We start from the raw sequence: 19,837 nt of genomic DNA on the forward strand, positions 1-19,837 counted from the left end.
TTTTCCCCCCCCCCCCCTCCTTACTTTCCTATATTATTGTGTCTAATGTCATTTACAATAATTCTATCTTTCAATTTCGGTTCACTACATACAGAAAAAATCTAAACTTGATACACATTCCTGATTTAAAATGCGTTCCCAACTTAGAACGCGTTCTTGAAAATAAGAATGCATTAACGATTTTAACCGTTCTTTTCAAGCAATTTCCGTTCCGTTCGTTCCGTTCCGTTCCGTTCTTTTACTAATCGTTCCAAAATTTTTAAGAACGTGTTCTGAGCGTTCGTTTTTTTTCGGAACGATGGGATCGTTCTTGATTGTTCCGTTCGTTCTCGGGAAAGAATGATCGTTCCTCTAGGAACGCGCCCAGCCCTACATATACCCGTCTTCCCTGAGGGTAGTAATTTCGGCTTGTAGCATTGCACACAGCTCTGTAGTCCAAACATGGAAGTTATCTCCTCCAACCTCAGCTGCTAGATACACAAAGCATATTGCTACATTGCTGTTGTTCTCGTGGATTAGTATCCACTCTCGCTCATTATCCAAATAGGGATACATTGGTAGCGGAGGTTCGTACCGTGAATGGTTGAGGCCTGGCTTAACTATGGTTAGTATTCCTCCACCTTTCTTTTCTTTACCAAGCTTCTCCTTACTTCAAGATTAATCCAATTACTCCATCAATTCATGTTTACATCCTATTACATCCTATTAATGAAAAAATCGAGTCAATAAAAAGACTAACTTATACCTTCACTCACATTTGTTGACATCATAAAATAAAAAAGAAATCCAGTTTGGTTTTCTGAAAGCACTCTTCTGCCTAAACACATATAAAGTGCCTTAACACGCTCTGGGTATATTATACAATGGGTTTACTGGACATGCTGGTACGAGTAAATGTGTATTTTATGCTTTACACTGGACTGGTAAATTCGTTAAAACGATTGGGTCCATATTCAAAAAGTTAATATTAATTGTGTTCTTGTTCAGTGATAGGCAATAATATCAATACAATGAATATGATTTATTTATTTAAGTTTTAATTGTTAACAAGCTTTTTCTCAAGTAATCAAAGAAACGCTTTTTTAATTGACAGCTTCTCAGCTTCTCTTGACTTTGATTTGTATAGATGTATTCATGCTGTTGAGCAGCTTGATATAAATCAAAATTGAAATCGAATGTCATCTTCATTGTATTGATAAAATCGCCTACCACTGTAAAAGAGGTTCGTTTCCAGGAAAAGAAGTGAAGACTGATGATCAATATTGTAATCAGAGATAAGAGAGTACAGAGAGTACTTTTACAGTATATACGATATTTTCCAGTTTTTGTTAATGAACAACAGCGAACTCGAACATGGTGAACATGGTACACAGGATTAAGATTAAAGGGGGCGGGAGGTCGATTTATTCCCTCTCCCAGTCCCATGCAGTGCAAATACTAGCTATATACAGTGAAACCCTTAGTAACGAATACATCGAAAGAATTCATCAAATGTCGTATTCTTCACTTTCTGATGATGGAATGTTGCAGATATTTAGTTTTTTAATTAAATGAGTATATGGAAATCTTTAAAACTGTTCCCGCGTATTCATGGCTATTTATTTTATTTCGCAAATACTGAAATTTACGTAATATAGTATAAAACTCGTTGAAAAATTTTCAAGACGACATTTAATAAATTCTTCCGATGTATTCTTTACTAAGGGTTTCACTGTAGTAAACCATGAATAAAAGTAAAGTTTCTTTACCTAAACAAATTGGTAGGCTAAACCATCTTGTTTTATCGGAAACTTCAAATTCTAAATAATTATACAAATGAATTTGTAAACATTTATAATTCTTCTTTATAAAGGGACTGTAAGCGTAATTTAAATTTACTCTCCATGCAAAGACGACTATAATACCCGTTTAAGAACAGTATCCCTGAAACCTTTATCAAAGCTTTGAAGGGTGCCATTGTGAATCCACATTTTATGGAGGGTTACATGAATTTACGCTTACAGTCCTTATATAGGAGCTAAGCTTGGTTTTATATCTTATTGTTAGAGTACCGGTAGTTAACGGTATTTTTGGTAATTCTAATTCTAATTATTAAGCATTAAAGGGAAAAAAGTCAAAGTTTTTAAACAATCTTTTATAATTTTCCTCTCAGCAGAATTATCAATTATTTGCAATTCAGAACGAAATACGATTCAAAATATATTAAAAACTAAAAATGTAACAAAATAATATTTACCAAATGTCCTATCTGGCAAGTCATGTAAACGAGAGCCAAGAAAGTTGTTAGGAACACTGTTACTCGGTGGCAAACTGAAATTGTTAAAATTCCTTCAGATGTATAGTGTATTCACCCATTCCCAGTCTTTTGTGCAGTGAAGTCATGGTGGAATGGAATCATACCTACTGTCCCCCATTCCCCCCCCTGATTTTACACACAATTTTAAAAAATTTTCACTGACCAAAAACCTTACTTTGCAAGCTTAATTACCTTAATACCTTACCCTTTACATAGCTTAATTACCTCAATACCTTACTCTTTACTCAGCTTAATTACCTTAAACCCTTACCATGTAATTAGCTTAATTGCCTTAAACCGTTACCATGTAATAAGCTTAATAAACTTAAACCCTTACCATGTAATAAGCTTAATTACCTTAAACTCTTACCATGCACTTAACTTAATTGCCTTAAACCCTTACCATGTAATTAACTTAATTACCTTAAACTCTTACCATGTAATTAGCTTAATTGCCTTAAACCGTTACCATGTAATAAGCTTAATTACCTTAAACTTCTACCATGTAATTAATTTAATTACATTAAACCCTTACCATGTAATCAGCTTAATTATCTTAAACCCTTACCATCTACTAACTTAATTGCCTTGAAACCTTACCTTGTAATTAGCATAATTACCTTGTATGCTGTAGATAAATTAGTCTTCTTAATCTGAGCCCAATTGCAACATTAGTTCTAAAGACAGTTGATGCTTAGAATTTGTTTTTTACTTTATTTAGAAAGAATTGTGTTCTCATGTAATGGAGGTAGAGTTTCCAACGCAAGTGGATTTTATTTGCGCGCAATTGCGAGCCCTGTGAACTACCCATAATTCCGCGCAATTCCGCACAATTCCGCACAATTGTGCGCAATTCGAAAATGGTTGCGTAAAAGCCACACCCTTGCGCACAATTCCGCAAAGTTGCGTGCAACGGAATTGCGATTGACCCCACCCTCGCCTAGGACTGAATTCAAGCCAAAATAAAGTACATCTTATATACAAATTTAAGTAACTGAGACTTTAAGGGACAGGCTGGCTATGTAAGTTAGTTAAACTGAGTACACAGTGTTGTGGACAAAATCTTTAGGATTCATTTGAGATTTCAAGATTCAAGCCGGCGCTCATTTGAAACCGGTTTTTGGCGGATTTTAGATGTGGCTCAAATTCGTTAAATTCGGTCTCTGGTGATGTATTCCTTTGATATTTTAAATTTAGATTATTTTATCTAAGAGAATATATAGTTTGAAATATCTAAGGTCTCCGACATTTAGTTCAGAAGATATTGCAATTAGAAAGTCTGAGTAATTATGGCAAAATCTCAATTACTTTAGAAAAAAGATATACTCATGTGTAAATTGGCTGTTTTTTCAAAGTTTTTAGGAAAAAACAAGAAAAATGCTTTGGACATTTAAAATCCGTAACATGGGAATTAAGTCTTTGTCACAAACTATGATTTTCTAATTTCTATATATTTGTAATCCAATGCCTTAGACCTTAGATATTTCAAACTATGAATTCTGTTAGATGAAAAACTCTAAGTTTGAAATATTAAAGGTTTACACCATCAGGTGGAAAAAATATAGGCATTAGCAAATCAAAGTTTGTTACAAAGACTCAATTCCTTTTAAAATAGTTTCTGATAGTCAGCATAGTTATGGAGAACAAAATCTAAAAATCTTTGAATTAAATACAACCTGGAAAAATTGAATTTTTTTAACTACTTAAAGCTGAAAAAAATATGGGAATCTTGGCTATGAAGAAGAAAAACATATTTTTTAACAAAATACAAAAAAATTGTAATTCTTTGCTACTTACGTAGTTTTCTCATTTTTGGTGAAGTTAAAGAGATATTTCCAACCTGGACAATCAGATCTTCTCCATCACAGATAATATTAAACTCATCTTCTAAAATGAAAAAAAACCAGATAAATAATCTCTGTTTTTCTGTTTGTTTGTCTGATCATAACTCGGGAATCCGTGGATTGATATGTCTTAAATTTTGATTGAGGAACTCGAGAAAGCCACGGGAATGTTCTTAACTTGGTTTTGAGATTCCAAATTGATTGGTTCGAAGTTTACATCAAAAGTTTAGTATCCCTGTACAAATCGACCAAGTGCGGGTAAACACCCAGAGTTTATATGAGTAAACTACTGGGCAATGATGGGTTCCCAAGCTAGCATATTTTTATAAAATTAGTTGATTTTTCCACATTTTAACTAAGATTACGTAATTTCAATTGACCCTCCATGCAAGAATGAAATGCCCGAATTAGAACGGTACCCTTGAAACCTCTACGAAAGTGACTTGCGCATTTCTTTTTTGTAAGAACCTATAGAGAAGGTGACAGAAAGAAACACTTTTTGAGTAAAAAAATCTTCCACATTTCTTATCAGTTTAAGGTTTCAAGGGTATCGTAATGAATCGGACATTGGCCTCTTTGCATGGAGGGTCACTTGAAATTATGCTTACAGTCCCTTTAAATCTAAATAAAGTTAATAAAAATACTTATGTTAAATGGAACTGCTCCCACTTCCTCTGTTACATTATCAAACTCTGAGATATGAACATGAAGTTTCTCATCCATAAACCACCTAAAAAGAGAGGGAATTTGCATAATTGTAGAGGGATTTCTGAACTATTTACTGCCGGTTCAACTATCTTACAAGCACTCGCTGGCTCAAATCTTGAATCCCTATTCAAAGTTCAACTACTAGATCCGCGGTTAAAGCGTGTATCTTTGTACTTATGTACATTGCTTGTGTGGGTGTCCTTACATCTACTTATGCACATTGCTTGTGTGGGTGTCCGTACACCTACTTATGTACATTGCTTGTGTGGGTGTCCGTACATCTACTTATGTATATTGCTTGTGTGGGTGTCCTTACATCTACTTATGTACATTGCTTGTCTGGGTGTCCTTACATCTACTTATGTACATTGCTTGTCTAGGTATCCTTACATCTGCTTATGTACATTACTTTTTGTGGGTGTCCGTACATCTACTTATTTACATTGCTTGTCTGGGTGTCTGTACATCTACTTATGTACATTGCTTGTCTGGGTGTCCTTACATCTACTTATGTACATTGCTTGTCTGGGTGTCCTTACATCTACTTATGTACATTGCTTGTGTGGGTGTCCTTACAACTACTTATGTACATTTTGTCTGAGTGTCCATACATCTACTTATGTACATTGCATGTGTGGGTGTCCGTACATCTACTTATGTACAATGCTTGTGTGGGTGTCCGTACATCTACTTATGTTAATTTTGTCTTGGTGTCCGTACATCTACTTATGTACATTGCTTGAGTGAGTGTCCTTACATCTACTCATGTACATTGCTTGCGTGGGTGTCCGTACATCTACTTATGTACATTGCTTGTCTGGGTGTCCGTACATCTACTTATGTACATTGCTTGTGTGGGTGTCCTTACATCTACTTATGCACATTGCTTGTGTGGGTGTCCGTACACCTACTTATGTACATTGCTTGTGTGGGTGTCCGTACATCTACTTATGTATATTGCTTGTGGAGATGTCCGTACATCTACTTATGTACATTGCTTGTTCGGGTGTCCGTACATCTACTTATGTACATTGCTTGTCTGGGTGTAAATCTTTGCTTTGACCCACTTTCAGTTGTCAGATTTTAATAATTTTTAGCGATTTCGAAAGCCTATGACATAATGAAACGGATTTCACAAATTTTGCAAAGAAATTTTTGCAACTATTTGCATACAACCCGTCAAAAGAAATTTGCACATTTTTAGTTTCTTAATTACACATCAGGTTATTTGAAATTTCGAAAAAATGGCATATTTTATCATTTTGGGACATTTTTTTGCAAGCACTTTTACTGTAAAACTAGATTTTGCCAAAAAAATTACAATTTTTGCAAATTTGCAAATATTTTTGCAGATTCTAAAAGTAGAGCACAAGAGCTTTCCAATGATGTATCATTTGTCATATTTGGACATCAAACATGGGATTTAGAGGGGGGGGGGGGGCAAATTAACCCCCCCCTGCGTATCCTGGTTTTCAAGTACCCCAGCAGGGTTAAAAACTTACATTATTGTAATTGTTGGTCCAATGTTTAACGGAACCGGAGAGGGCCAATACCCATAAAGGCTGGTTCTAAACAGATTCCAAGGTTCTGGGGTTGCAAACACTATAGTGCAGTTCATTGTAGAGGTACAGTTCTTTGGTATACTTAAATTGCTGAAATAAAACATATATTAACTTTAGTAGCAGCAGCAACAAGCAACAGGGTTTGAAACTTTGAATAATAAAATTCAAGTAACCCAGCAAACAAAATTCGAGTTTTAATCGACACACAGCAAATTAATGGTAGCATGATCTGAACTTGTAAAAGTATATCGATATAGAGTATATTTGTACAGTCCGTCTAGGGTACCCAGTATGTAGTTGCATGATCAAAACTTGTACAAGTAAACCGATATAGTGTATATTTGTACAGCCCGTCTAGCTTACCCAGTATGTAGTTGCATGATCTAAACTTGTATAAGTATACAGATATAGTGTATATTTGTACAGCCCGTCTAGCTTACCCAGTATGTAGTTGCATGATCTAAACTTGTATAAGTATACCAATATAGTGTATATTTGTACAGTCCGGCTAGCTTACCCAGTATGTAGTTCCATGATCTAAACTTGTACAGGTATACCGATATAGTGTATATTTGTACAGTCCGGCTAGCGTAACTAGTATGTAGTTGCATAATCTAAACTTGTACAAGTATACCGATATAGTGTATATTTGTACAGTCCGGCTAGCTTACCCAGTATGCAGTTGCATGATCTAAACTTGTATAAGTATACCGATATAGAGTATATTTGTACAGTGCGTCTAGGGTACCCAGTATGTAGTTGCATGATCTAAACTTGTACAAGTATACCGATATAGTGTATATTTGTACAGCCTGTCTAGCTTACCCAGTATGTTGTTGCATGATCTAAACTTGTATAAGTATACCGATATAGTGTATATTTGTACAGTGCGTCTAGGGTACCCAGTATGTAGTTGCATGATCTAAACTTGTACAAGTGTACCGATATAGTGTATATTTGTACAGTCCGGCTAGCGTACCCAGTATGTAGTTGCATGATCTAAACTTGTACAAGTAAACCGATATAGTGTATATTTGTACAGTCCGGCTAGCGTACCCAGTATGTAGTTGCATGATCTAAACTTGTACAAGTAAACCGATATAGTGTATATTTGTACAGTCCGGCTAGCGTACCCAGTATGTAGTTGCATGATCTAAACTTGTATAAGTATACTGATAAAGTGTACATTTCAGTCTGGCTACCTTACCCAGTATGTAGTTGCATGATCTAAACTTGTATAAGTATACCGATATAGTGTATATTTGTACAGTGCATCTAGGGTACCCAGTATGTAGTTGCATGATCTAAACTTGTACAAGTATACCGATATAGTGTATATTTGTACAGTCCAGCTAGCATACCCAGTATGTAGTTGCATAATCTAAACTTGTATAAGTATACCGATATAGTGTATTTTTGTACAGTCCGGCTAGCATACCCAGTATGTAGTTGCATGATCTAAACTTGTATTAAAGAATACCGATATAGTGTATATTTGTACAGCCCATCTAGCGTACCCAGTATGCAGCTGACCCAGCAGGTTTACTTTAACAAAGGGAGGCAGGCTGGTCCACAGTTGACAAATCTTTGTAATATCAAAAATTTTCTTTTTCTTGATCCTCCATACAGTTCCGAAAATGTTTTCTGAGCTTTTAGACCTTTGCTTTTCTTCAGTGTGCAAGTTTTTCTTTTTATTGCATTTTTCCGTTGTATTTGCTAGGCTGTTAATTTTGTTTTTAGTCTTTTCCATACTTGTTTTCTGACTATGTTTTCTGCTTCTGACCTGCTTGATCTTTGAGAAAAGTAATATCTAAAGGCAACTCTAGTGTATAGTTCTAGTTTTCGAATTTTAAAATAAGCTTTTTTAGAGCAAACTAGTTTTAAACAGGTATATTATTTTAGAGCTGGGCACATTTGGCTTTTCTTTCATTTAGTTTTTTCATTGTTTGTGGACAACCCATACTGTTCTTTTTTTAATTGTTAAAAAATTTATTTTAATCAGTCTTAAAATTATCGTTTATCTTTTTCTATTATGTTCTTTTTTTGCACTGGAGGATTGTTAAGTAATATCGTTTGTTCAGTAAAAATTGTTTGTTTAATAATATTGTTCTTTCAGTAAAAAAACAGCAATTTTAAATTAGATTGTTTTGTTTTGTTTTTAATAGTCGTTTTTATAAAACAATTAATTTTCTCTTCTCTGAACAATCCAAGTTGTTTGTTCATACTTATTTTTTTATGAACATTGCCATATTCTATAAAAATTTAGTTTGTTCTCAAAAATGTTGTTTGTTTGCAAGAACGATGACCTTCCCTAATTTATATTAGTTCTGTTTGCTGGTAAATGTCCATCCCTATTCCATACTAGTTCTGTTTGCTGGGAAATGTCCATCCCTATTCCATACTAGTTCTGTTTCCTAGGAAATGTCCATCCCTATTCCATACTAGTTCTGTTTGCTAGGAAATGTCCATCCCTATTCCATAATAGTTCTGTTTGCTAGGAAATGTCCATCCCTATTTCATATTAAATCTGTTTGCTAGGAAATGTCCATCCCTATTTCATATTAAATCTGTTTGCTAGGAAATGTCTGTCCCTATTTCATGCTAGTTCTGTTTGCTAGGAAATGTCCATCCCTATTCCATACTAGTTCTGTTTGCTAGGAAATGTCCATCCCTATTCCATATTAGTTCTGTTTGCTGGGAAATGTCTATCCCTATTTCATACTAGTTCTGTTTGCTGGGAAATGTCCATCCCTTTTTAAATTAGTTCTGTTTGCTGGGAAATGTCCATCCCTATTCCATAATAGTTCTGCTTGCTAGGAAATGTCCATCCCTATTTCATATTAAATCTGTTTGCTAGGAAATGTCTGTCCCTATTTCATGCTAGTTCTGTTTGCTAGGAAATGTCCATCCCTATTCCATACTAGTTCTGTTTGCTAGGAAATGTCCATCCCTATTCCATATTAGTTCTGTTTGCTGGGAAATGTCTATCCCTATTTCATACTAGTTCTGTTTGCTGGGAAATGTCCATCCCTTTTTAAATTAGTTCTGTTTGCTGGGAAATGTCCATCCCTATTCCATACTAGTTCTGTTTGCTGGGAAATGTCCATCCCTATTCCATACTAGTTCTATTTGCTGGAAAATGTCCATCCCTATTTCATGCTAGTTCTGTTTGCTGGGAAATGTTCCTCCCTATTCCATTCTAGTTCTGTTTGCTGGGAAATTTCCATCCCTTTTCATACTAGTTCTGTTTGCTGGGAAATGTCCATCCCTAGTTCTGTTTGCTTGGAAATTTCCATCCCTAGTTCTGTTTCCTGGGAAATGTCCATCCCTATTCCATATTAGTTCTGTTTGCTGGGAAATTTCCATCCCTTTTTCATACTAGTTCTGTTTGCTAGGAAATGTCCATCTCTATTTCATGCAAGTTCTGTTTGCTGGGAAATGTCCATCTCTATTTCATACTAGTTCTGCTTGCTGGGAAATGTCCATCCCTATTCCAAGCTAGTTCTGTTTGCTGGGAAATGCCCATCCCTATTCCATACTAGTATCCATATTAGTTCTGTTTGCTGGGAAATTTCCATCCCTATTCCATACTAGTTCTGTTTGCTGGAAAATGTCCATCCCTATTTCATACTAGTTCTGTTTGCTGGGAAATGTCCATCCCTAGTTCTGTTTGCTTGGAAATTTCCATCCCTAGTTCTGTTTGCTGGGAAATGTCCATCCCTATTTCATTTTAGTTCTGTTTGCTGGGAAATTTCCATCCCTTTTTCATACTAGTTCTGTTTGCTGGGAAATGTCCATCCCTATTTCATACTAGATCTGTGTGCTGGGAAATGTCCATCCCTATCTCATAACAGTTCTGTTTGCTAGGAAATGACCATCCCTATTTCATACTAGTTCTGTTTGCTGGGAAATGTCCATCCCTATTTCATAGTAGTTCTGTTTGCTGGGAAATGTCCATCCCTATTTCATATTAGTTCTGTTTGCTGGGAAATGTCCATCCCTATTTCATACTAGTTCTGTTTGCTGGGACATGTCCACTGACCTGAAATTATAAGGTGTCTTTAGCTGAGCTGTATTTAAGTTGAACCATTCCAAAAGTCTGGGTTCTGGATTGTGCCTGGCAAATATGTTTAAAGGGTTAGAGGACGTAATTACGCGTTTCAATTAAAGAGTGGTGTGAAAGGTGAAACTAACATAAATTTCACGTAAGATTAAAATCTTAAATATTTTATCATAACTCTTCTTATTGAGAAAAGCATTTTAAAATTTCAAAATATGTAACTGGATAAACTTGTTTTTCTCATATTTGTACGTAAAATCAAAACTTGAGGAGGTACAAGGTCACAAAGTAGTATCAGTAAAGTGGCCTAAATTAGACCTTCTCAATCTCTACATTGAAACCTTACTCTGAGGAACTGTGTGAGGAAGTGTGTTTTAAATCTGCTTATTTTAAAATCATCAACTTTTATTCACTAAAACAAGAATATCTCCGGACATGATGCAACTCTAAAAATGATGGGTCACATTTAGATTTTGCGTTTTCATCACCTCAATATGAACTATTCTGATAGATATTTTACAACCTAAATTACTCATAGAAAATGGGTACTTTTCTGTTTATAATAAATAATTCCGACACCCCACCCCATGAACCCATAATAATAAATAAAAGATAAATACACTCTCTGAAAAGAGATATCCCTATAACACCCGAACTCGTCCTCCAGAACGCCCTTGCACCTACACCTGTAATAGAAACTTTCCCTGTAGTCTGTACAGTGTACATATATTAAAAGGTAACTTTTATGTATTAATATTAAATATTTTCTATTTCCACAGTTATTTTACCACCCATTTATTTAGTAAAAGTGGTTTTAAGCAATCTTGGTATCCAATGCAGGCAATTTCTAATTTGAGGATAAATACTCAATCAATCAATCTTATCCCTGTGCAGGTCAATGTTAATCATGGGATCAAAAAGGAATTATAGATTAACCCGTAGATCTGTATAAGATGGAGATCAATACTTAAAAATGATATTATGACTTTTAAACACAATTTTAAGATGGTTGATCAATGATCATAAATCAAAACGTAGGCTACATCTGATTAGGTGTTGTGCTTTATAGAACTTGAAAAATAAGCTGTTTTAACCTGTTTTTGATACAACTTCGAAAGTCTGTACAAAACACAGGGTGAAGTCCTACAATATCTAAACATGATATTATTTGCTCCCTTCAAGATTACAAGGCAAATTATAAATTTTCTTTACTTTATGACAAATTAGCACAATGATACAAAGTGAATTGAATTTTACAACAGAAAACTCTGCAAAAGGAAGTCGACTTTTAGACTCAATATAAGGCTTAAAAAAGACAAGACAATTTTGGAGTGTGAACAGACCCATGCTTCACTTGATAAATTATATTCTCTTTGTTATCACTTTACTTGAGAATAAAAACAGATGAAAAAACAATAAAACGCTCAAAATAAAGATGGAGTGATGGCTTAAGAAACTTATTAATCAAACACAATTTTGTCCTCACTCAAACTGCTTCTAACTGCTATGAAATAACTGGAATAACAAAAAAATTAAAACTGAGTGAGAAAATCTAGCCGGCTCTGTGAGAGAGTAAACAGCTGATAGAGCTTTCTTCTACTTCAAAACGGAAATAGAATCTCATCCGCTTAAGAATTGGATCGCGGAGAGGTCGTCTGAGCTGATTTGTGAGGATAATAAATTCATTAATTTTGTGTCAAGAAAGACCAAAGTATAAAAGACATTTTTCTCTTTTTCCCTGGTTGGATGATAAAAAAACCCAAATTAACTGCAAGTCACCTGAAGTACAGAAATGGGTCGCTGAAGCGAAAACAGTAGAACCATTTTCAACAATTAGGTTTTCTTTCTTCACCTCTATTTGATACAAAGAACAATTTTTCTCTCCCTCTACCTAATATATATCTGTATCTAGTGAGACCTATAATTTATACAGTGAGATACATAACACTGTGGAATAATATGACAAATGTTAGACTCAATTATAATTCGGTGATGGTAATGGACCAAACCTTTGTGGAGTAAAAAAAGTAGATGTTAGTTCCACATTTATTGAAAATATATTTGACCCTAGTCAGTTCTAATGATATAATGACTATCAAAAACAATTCAAAAAAAAATGTTAAAAACCACAAGAAAATAAACAAACAAAAAAGATTTTTAAAAGAGAAAGAAGTGGGCTGTCAAATGACAAAGGGGAAACGAACTCAGATTATGAGATGGGAAAAAGATAATTTGCAAATATTCAATTTTATACAACTCTTTTCAAAATACTGACTGAATTACAGTTTGCAATTAAATAAAAACTATTTTTCTGTCATTCCTCTGAGTTCAGTCATAAAATCTCTAATGTATTTCGATTCTCGTACTTCAAGTGAACTTCTTCCGTGGTCCCAAACCTTCTCTAGTACGCTAACATTTAGATGGTAGAGTTCATGTCCAGGAAGGTTAAAATGTTCTCCTGTAGGCTGGTTTGTATGGAGATTTTTAATGTAACCAATATGTTCTCTTATTTGAAATAGGTAATTGAACATGAAAGAAAAGAAAAGTATAAAAGCCAAAATTAAATAATATCTCTCAAATATTGATGGTTATGAAAATCCAGCGCGTGAAACTAAAGTATAATTTGCACGTTGGAATAATATAATTAACAGGGAGACACCAGTAAAATATGGAATAGGAAAGCTTTAAAGCAAAACCTAAGTATATTTGATTTTGTTAAAGAAAATAATCTTTTTAATAACTTATTAACTCGCATTTGCAGTTTTCACTGAACAAAGACTATTCAAAGTCATAGTTAGTAGAAAGCAGTTGAGGTGTCAACACCTCCTCTCTTTGAGAGAAAGCATGCAAAATGCAAAATTCAAAAAGTCTACTACAGTCAACAAGTATGGGTTCAACCCCTTTGCTAATGGTAGATGTCAAAGTCTACTACAGTCAACAAGTATGGGTTCACACCCTTTGCTAATTGTGGATGTCAAAGTCTACTACAGTGAACAAGTATGGGTTCAACCCCTTTGCTAAGGGTAGATGTCAAAATCTACTACAGTCAACAAGTATGGGTTCACACCCTTTGCTAATTGTGGATGTCAAAGTCTACTACAGTCAACAAGAATGGATTCACACTCTTTGCTAATGGTAGATGTCAAAGTCTAATACAGTCAACAAGAATGCATTCACACTCTTTGCTATTGGTGGATGTCAAAGTCTACTACAGTCAACAAGAATGGATTCACACTCTTTGCTATTGGTGGATGTCAAAGTCTACTACAGTCAACAAGAATACATTGCTACTTATGCTGAATCAATATGTATTTATAAGTTCAATGAATGCATTCCTGAAAATGTTTTGATTATTTGAGTGCTGACTAAGTATTTACTTGTAAATCCACAATGAATATATTATTCAGTTGAGATTTCAATATTAATAGTCTGTTTCAACAAATACCGATCAGAACAAAATTATTAAACATTATATTTTCTATTGGTTCATAATAAATTTTCTTTCGTGTTTTATTTTTTTTTAAGCTGAACCATCATACATAATCATTTTGTATTTTGTGTTTGAAAATAAATACAATATAACTATAACTTGTTTAAATGAAAGCCGCCCTTCAAGTCCATTGGGTTTCTGATCCTAAATGTTCAGGTTTTAAATCATGTTTTAATCCCCCCAAAATAACTCAGATTTCCACTTACTTGTGCGTAAAATAAAATGAAAGGTGCTACAAGGTTACAAAGTCTCCTCCTGTCTAGTCTATTTTGATATCTTAACTCTTTTTGCTGCATAGACGGTTTCCTTTCTATTTTGTAATATAGGGTGTCCCACGAAACATGACAGTTAGTGAATAGTTTTGAATGTCTTCTTCAATATACTTTGTTATATATTGAAGACTTGTTGTGCAGTTTATTTAGTTAAAAAGTCTTTTACTAAAATATATTTTACTTTGAAATCAATTTTACTATAATAAGACTGTCATATACTATTTTTTATCAGTCTCTTTACTATCAAACAACTTAAAAATCATGGAAGAAGACATTTCAAACTATTCACCAACTGTCATGTTTCGCGGGACACCCTTTATAAAAATAATACTAATTGGAAAAATAAAAATTACCTCTTTAAACGTGAATGCATTACAATCAGTTCGTACACAGAGGCTCGTACAGTGTACTAAACTGTGTACAACAACAGTTCTGTACATAACATGTCATATATTAAAGTATACAAAAAACTATGAATTCAATGAAAGAATTTGTATAATGTTGCCTTCCAATTGCGTATAAACCACTGCGGATATTTCGTAATTTAGTGAATTGAGTTGTGTACAACAACATAATTTTGTACATAAGAAGTTAAGTATACGACAGAACTTTGCAGACAATGGAAGAATTTGTATAATGTCGCCTTCCAAGCTTATTTCTGCAAGTGCCACGGATACTATATATTTTTATGAATTATTTACACATTTAAAAACAAATCAGTGCCTGACAATATAAAGCTAGTTGATAACATGTTTTCACGGCTATTTATTTATCATTACAAAAATAAATTTAAAAATTTGAATTCCAATTCAATTGAATTCTATTCTGTAAAATATTGATTTATATTTTATTGTTTGGTATTCGACAAATTTTATCCACAGGGTTATTCACAAATGATGAGACTTCAGAGACGACTGTACCGAATATATTTAGTATATTTCCTTTTATTCATAATTCCTAGCTTTTGTAAATTTTGTTTCTTTTTTTGCCAACATTGTAAGCTATCAAAAAACTATATTGAAAGAAAAACACGTAATTTAACGTTGGGGTTGTCATATCTTAAGAGTTTCAGGTCGTCTTTACAGTCTCATACTTTGCGAGTAAAACTGTATAACATGTTGATTGTTGGCCCATAATTGGCTCCAGTACAAAAGGTAGAATTACAAATGGTAAAATTAAAAAAAGGTAGAATGACAAATGGTAAACTTACATAAGGTAGAATTACAAATGGTAGAATGACAAAAGGTAAACTTACATAAGGTAGAATTACAAATGGTAGAATGACAAATGGTAAACTTACATAAGGTAGAATGACAAAAGGTACAATTACAAAAGGTAAAATTACAAAAGGTAGAATGACAAAAGGTAGAATTACAAAAGGTAGAATTACAAATGGTAGAAGTACAAAAGGTAGAATTACAAATGGTAGAAGTACAAAAGGTAGAATTACAAAAGGTAGAATTACAAAAGGTAGAATTACAAAAGGTAGAATTACAAATGGTAGAATTACAAAAGGTACAATTACAAATGGTAAAATTACAAAAGGTAGAATGACAAAAGGTAGAATTACAAATGGTAGAATTACAAATGGTAAAATTACAAAAGGTAGAATGACCATAAGGTCGAATGATCATAAGGCAGAATGACAAAAAGTAGAACTAGAACTAGATTCTACCTTTTGTAATTCTATCTTTCTACCTTTTGTACTGGAGCCCCTTTACATGAAGATATAACTATAGTAAGAACCAGATAATTGTTGATTGAATGTCGTCGTTGTTCTTCTTTTTTACTTAAAAATTGCAATTAAGGATTCTCTTAAAATGTTGAATACACTTTTTTTAAAGAAATATTCCAGTTGAAAATTGTAAAATCATTAGCGAGAGTTTACAATTTAATAATTCTTTATAAATGTTTAGGACACCTTCTTTTAATAGTTAAGTTGCAATTTTGCAAAGAAAAAGAAGATTTTCTGTTTCTTTCTAAATAAATTCTGTATCCAACCTGTTTATTGCGCCGAGTATTCCCGAATTGTTAAATTTTGAATTCCACGCTGTAGTTTTCACAGTTATATTTGAAGATAAGGTTGTTATTGGCGCTGCTGTTGTTGTTGTCATTACTGTTGTCGTTGTTGGCATAGTATTCATTGTTGGTATAATTGTGATTGGTGTTGCTGTAGTTGTTTCTAAGGACACGGTTGTAGTTGTTGTAGTTGTTATAGTAGTTGTGGTGGTTGTTGTTGCTAAAACTGTTGAATTAATAGATGTAGTTGATTCTGTTGTAGTAGTTAAATCAGTTGTGGTGGTTGTTGTTGCTAAAACTGTTGAATTAATAGATGTAGTTGATTCTGTTGTAGTAGTTAAATCAGTTGTGGTGGTTGTTGTTGCTAAAACTGTTGAATTAATAGATGTAGTTAATGCTGTTGTTGTTGTATTACCAGCTACTAGTTGCACTATAAAAAGTGTGATAAGAATGAGAAATATCAAAAATTTCATTTTGCTTAATTACAAAACTTATAGTTAGTGGGTAGTGGGTTAGGTAGTAGCGGTGAATACTGAAGCTATATAAATAGTTAACTGAATATATAAAGGAAAACACCTCTTTGATCTAGAGCAGATCTAATTTTGTATTAAACACCCATTTGTTCACTGCTGGCACCTTTAAAGTACTTTAACAAAGGATTTGAAAAAGTACTATAACTTGTCAAGTCCTTGCATTTAATTGAAAATTATTATTATGTATATTATATATATCTAAATAAGGAATACATTCATATTTTATTATATATACTAGCCTGGGATTCCAGCGTTGCCTAGGGTACTCATAAGTTACTCCAGCCGTTTACCCGCACTTTGACGATTTTACCGGGAAACTAAATTTTCGCCATTAAAATCGATCGACCCACTCAACTTAGAATCTCAAAACCAAACTAAGAACATTTCCGTGGCTCATCTTATATCCCCCATCAAAGTTTGAGAGAAATCGGACCAGGGGTTTCTGAGTTTTTATCGGACAAACATAAATATTCTTGTTATCCTTAAAGACTACTGTACGGAACTTGTTTTGTCTTGTTTTTTTTTGTGTGCCCTTCAACTGGTTACTTGCCATGTGTTAACTTACGTTACACTTTTATTTGTCCTGTAGTCGTACACATATACAATTCACACTCAACTAGGCCAGTGGGGTAGGTAAGATACGCCTAAGAAAGGCCAGGTACTGTAAAAAGTCTGTCCGCGCCATCAAAGTTGAAACCGAGCCTGCATATGATAGGGTCAGGCCGGTACTTACCACAAGTCACAGAGGCGGGCACAAGGGTGAGTCCGGTACTTGCCACACGTCACAGAGGCGGGCACAAGGGTCTGTCCGGTTCGAATTCAAACTGACTCTAGTCCACTGTGAATTCAGGATTATAATGCACATTTTTCTAAATTCAGTTTGAAAGGAGAAAGGAGCAAAATTCGGATGAATATGTGCAAAAAAACATGCACATATTATCTACAACGGTACCCTTTTAAACTTTAACTGATCACTGAAAGGTAAAACTATGTGTTAATCTAGAAAATGATGTTTAAATTGCAGGAAAACCCTTGCGTATTGTGGAAACACAACAAAGCTGACTTTACATATATTTCTCGAAAATTCCCAATGCAATTTTAAAAAAATTCGAATGAAAATTTTTATTTTCTGTGACTTCTGGAAAGTAAATAATAATATAGCATGAATATATAACAGCGTGCAAACAAAGTTATAAACAAGCGTTAGAACTTGGTTACAACAAGTTATTACATAATTCCGTCTTTCCAGGTCCGTCAAGCGTTTATTATGTACCCTTGTGAGTCAGACACGTCAATCTACAAATGGAGGGTCACATGACATTATGTCAACAGTTTAATAATTTACAAAAAATAACACAACAAACTCTTTTGTTCAATCTGTGATTAACAAATATTTGTTTCGTCAACCTTTCATTAATTTTCCAGTTCAAGTCTTTTCATAGAGAATTTAGAATTAATGAATATCATAAATTTAAGGTTTTCTATAGCTAATTGTAAGAAAAAAGTTCAAAGAAGTAGGGAAAATTTACATTAAATCGAAAGAAACCCCTGAAAGTTTTTTTTGTATCATATAATTTTGTATCATAATATTGTAGTTTTAACGGTGTTTTCTAAAATTTCCATTAAAAAATCGTTAACGGTTTTACGGATTTACGGCACAAGACGTCACGTAATTGCAAACAAAATTTATAAGTTTCATCATATAGGTTAGGGGATGGACTGAAAACGGCATTAAAAAACATTAAAATACATATATAATATTGTTTTGCAAGTTTATTGCAATTTTAGCAGAAAAAAGAACGCTGCCAATTTTTAAAAATCATCCGCTTCGTTTTCGTTTTTAACCGTTAATTTATTTTTAAAACGGAAAATCGGTTTTGTTAATGATAAAAAAATCAACGGATATTACCGCTTGTTTACGGACTCTTCTGTTAATTTTCGAAAACCTCTGTTTCGTTAACGAAAATTTGCCCAGCCCTAAGTTTAAACTGTGATTACCGATTAGTTTTTTTGTTAACCTTTCTTTTATTACTATTCCCTTTAAAGTCTTTTCTAAAAATTTTAAGAATTAATGCATACCATTAATTTAAAGGTTCAAAGAAGTGGAGCAATTTTACGCTTAATCAACACAAAAACTCTATAAAAGCCATGTAGGTCTGTTGAAATAAAACGTCACATCCTAGCACACGACATTATTCAGCAAATTTTAACATTAATATCGAGTTAAAAAAAAGTTAATAAAAATAAATAAATTACATAATAATAATAGAACAAACTTAAAGACATAAATGAATTAAATATCTCAAAATTTTTTATTATAAAACAGATATAATTCAATATGAAGAAGTTTGTTTAACTGCATACTAATGACTTTGAAGGAAATGAATTAAGTCCTTGCCACAAACTCTAATACTCCAATTCATACATCTTTGCGACCCAATATTGCAAACCTTAGATATGTCAAACAGTGGATTCTGTTAGATCAAATGATCTAAGTTTGAAATAGTAAAGACCATCATGTTGCAAATAATTTTCTTTAAAGCAATTCAAAATGAAAAAGAATTTAAAATCAAAATTTTGGAATATTTCCTCTTTTAATATGACAAATAACAAATGCGCTATCGTTCATCAAAAATCTTAATGAACTCTCAGTCTGGATTTTAACTCTTACACATGTTGGATTTTTCAATACGCTAGGTAACAATCCTTTATCAATTGCTTAATTATTGATATTAATTAATTTGGAACTGCTCCTAAAATATTTTCCAAATTTTTTAAATATTTTTACATTTTGACCTTAGTTTCGATACAAGTAAAGAATTCCATTTATTCGTTGTCACTAATTTACACATGAGCTATCTTCTAATTGGATTATAATATTTCAGGCAGATAGATAGATAGATCTTGCTGCCTTTGCTATTCTATTGGTCCTGAAAACTCACCGAGCACGTGAGTGAACCTAGGGCTGGGCAAAGTTCGGTTAACGGAACGGAGAGTTTTGAAATTAACGGAAGAGTCGACCGTTAACGAAACGGCTAGAAAAAGTTGGGACG

At 33.4% G+C, this 19,837-nt stretch overlaps 1 protein-coding gene across 4 annotated transcripts in view; it reads right to left on the reverse strand.

Annotated features, from left to right (window-relative positions):
- The window catches only part of LOC111716359 (A-agglutinin anchorage subunit), a 25,033-nt gene extending 8,263 nt beyond the window's left edge, over positions 1-16,770 (reverse strand). For 2 of the 4 annotated variants that reach the window (XM_023491799.1, XM_023491800.1), the window contains exons 1-4: positions 2,917-3,221; positions 2,237-2,310; positions 1,749-1,799; positions 746-817 (exon numbers count right to left, since the gene is read on the reverse strand). In XM_023491799.1, the coding sequence (XP_023347567.1) occupies positions 746-770 (25 nt within the window). In that variant the 5' untranslated portion in view covers positions 771-817; positions 1,749-1,799; positions 2,237-2,310; positions 2,917-3,221. Of the gene's footprint in view, positions 1-745; positions 818-1,748; positions 1,800-2,236; positions 2,311-2,916; positions 3,222-4,093; positions 4,184-4,784; positions 4,871-6,350; positions 6,501-10,452; positions 10,528-11,090; positions 11,157-11,564; positions 11,623-12,249; positions 12,362-14,585; positions 14,665-16,233 lie in introns of those variants that run through there. The other 2 variants (XM_023491798.1, XM_023491797.1) reach the window with 2 other exon arrangements.
- Between the last annotated feature and the right edge of the window lie 3,067 nt (positions 16,771-19,837).

This window comes from Eurytemora carolleeae, unplaced genomic scaffold (genome assembly GCF_000591075.1).
Source record: "Eurytemora carolleeae unplaced genomic scaffold, Eaff_2.0 scaffold857, whole genome shotgun sequence".
NCBI classification, from domain to species: Eukaryota; Metazoa; Arthropoda; class Copepoda; order Calanoida; family Temoridae; genus Eurytemora; species Eurytemora carolleeae.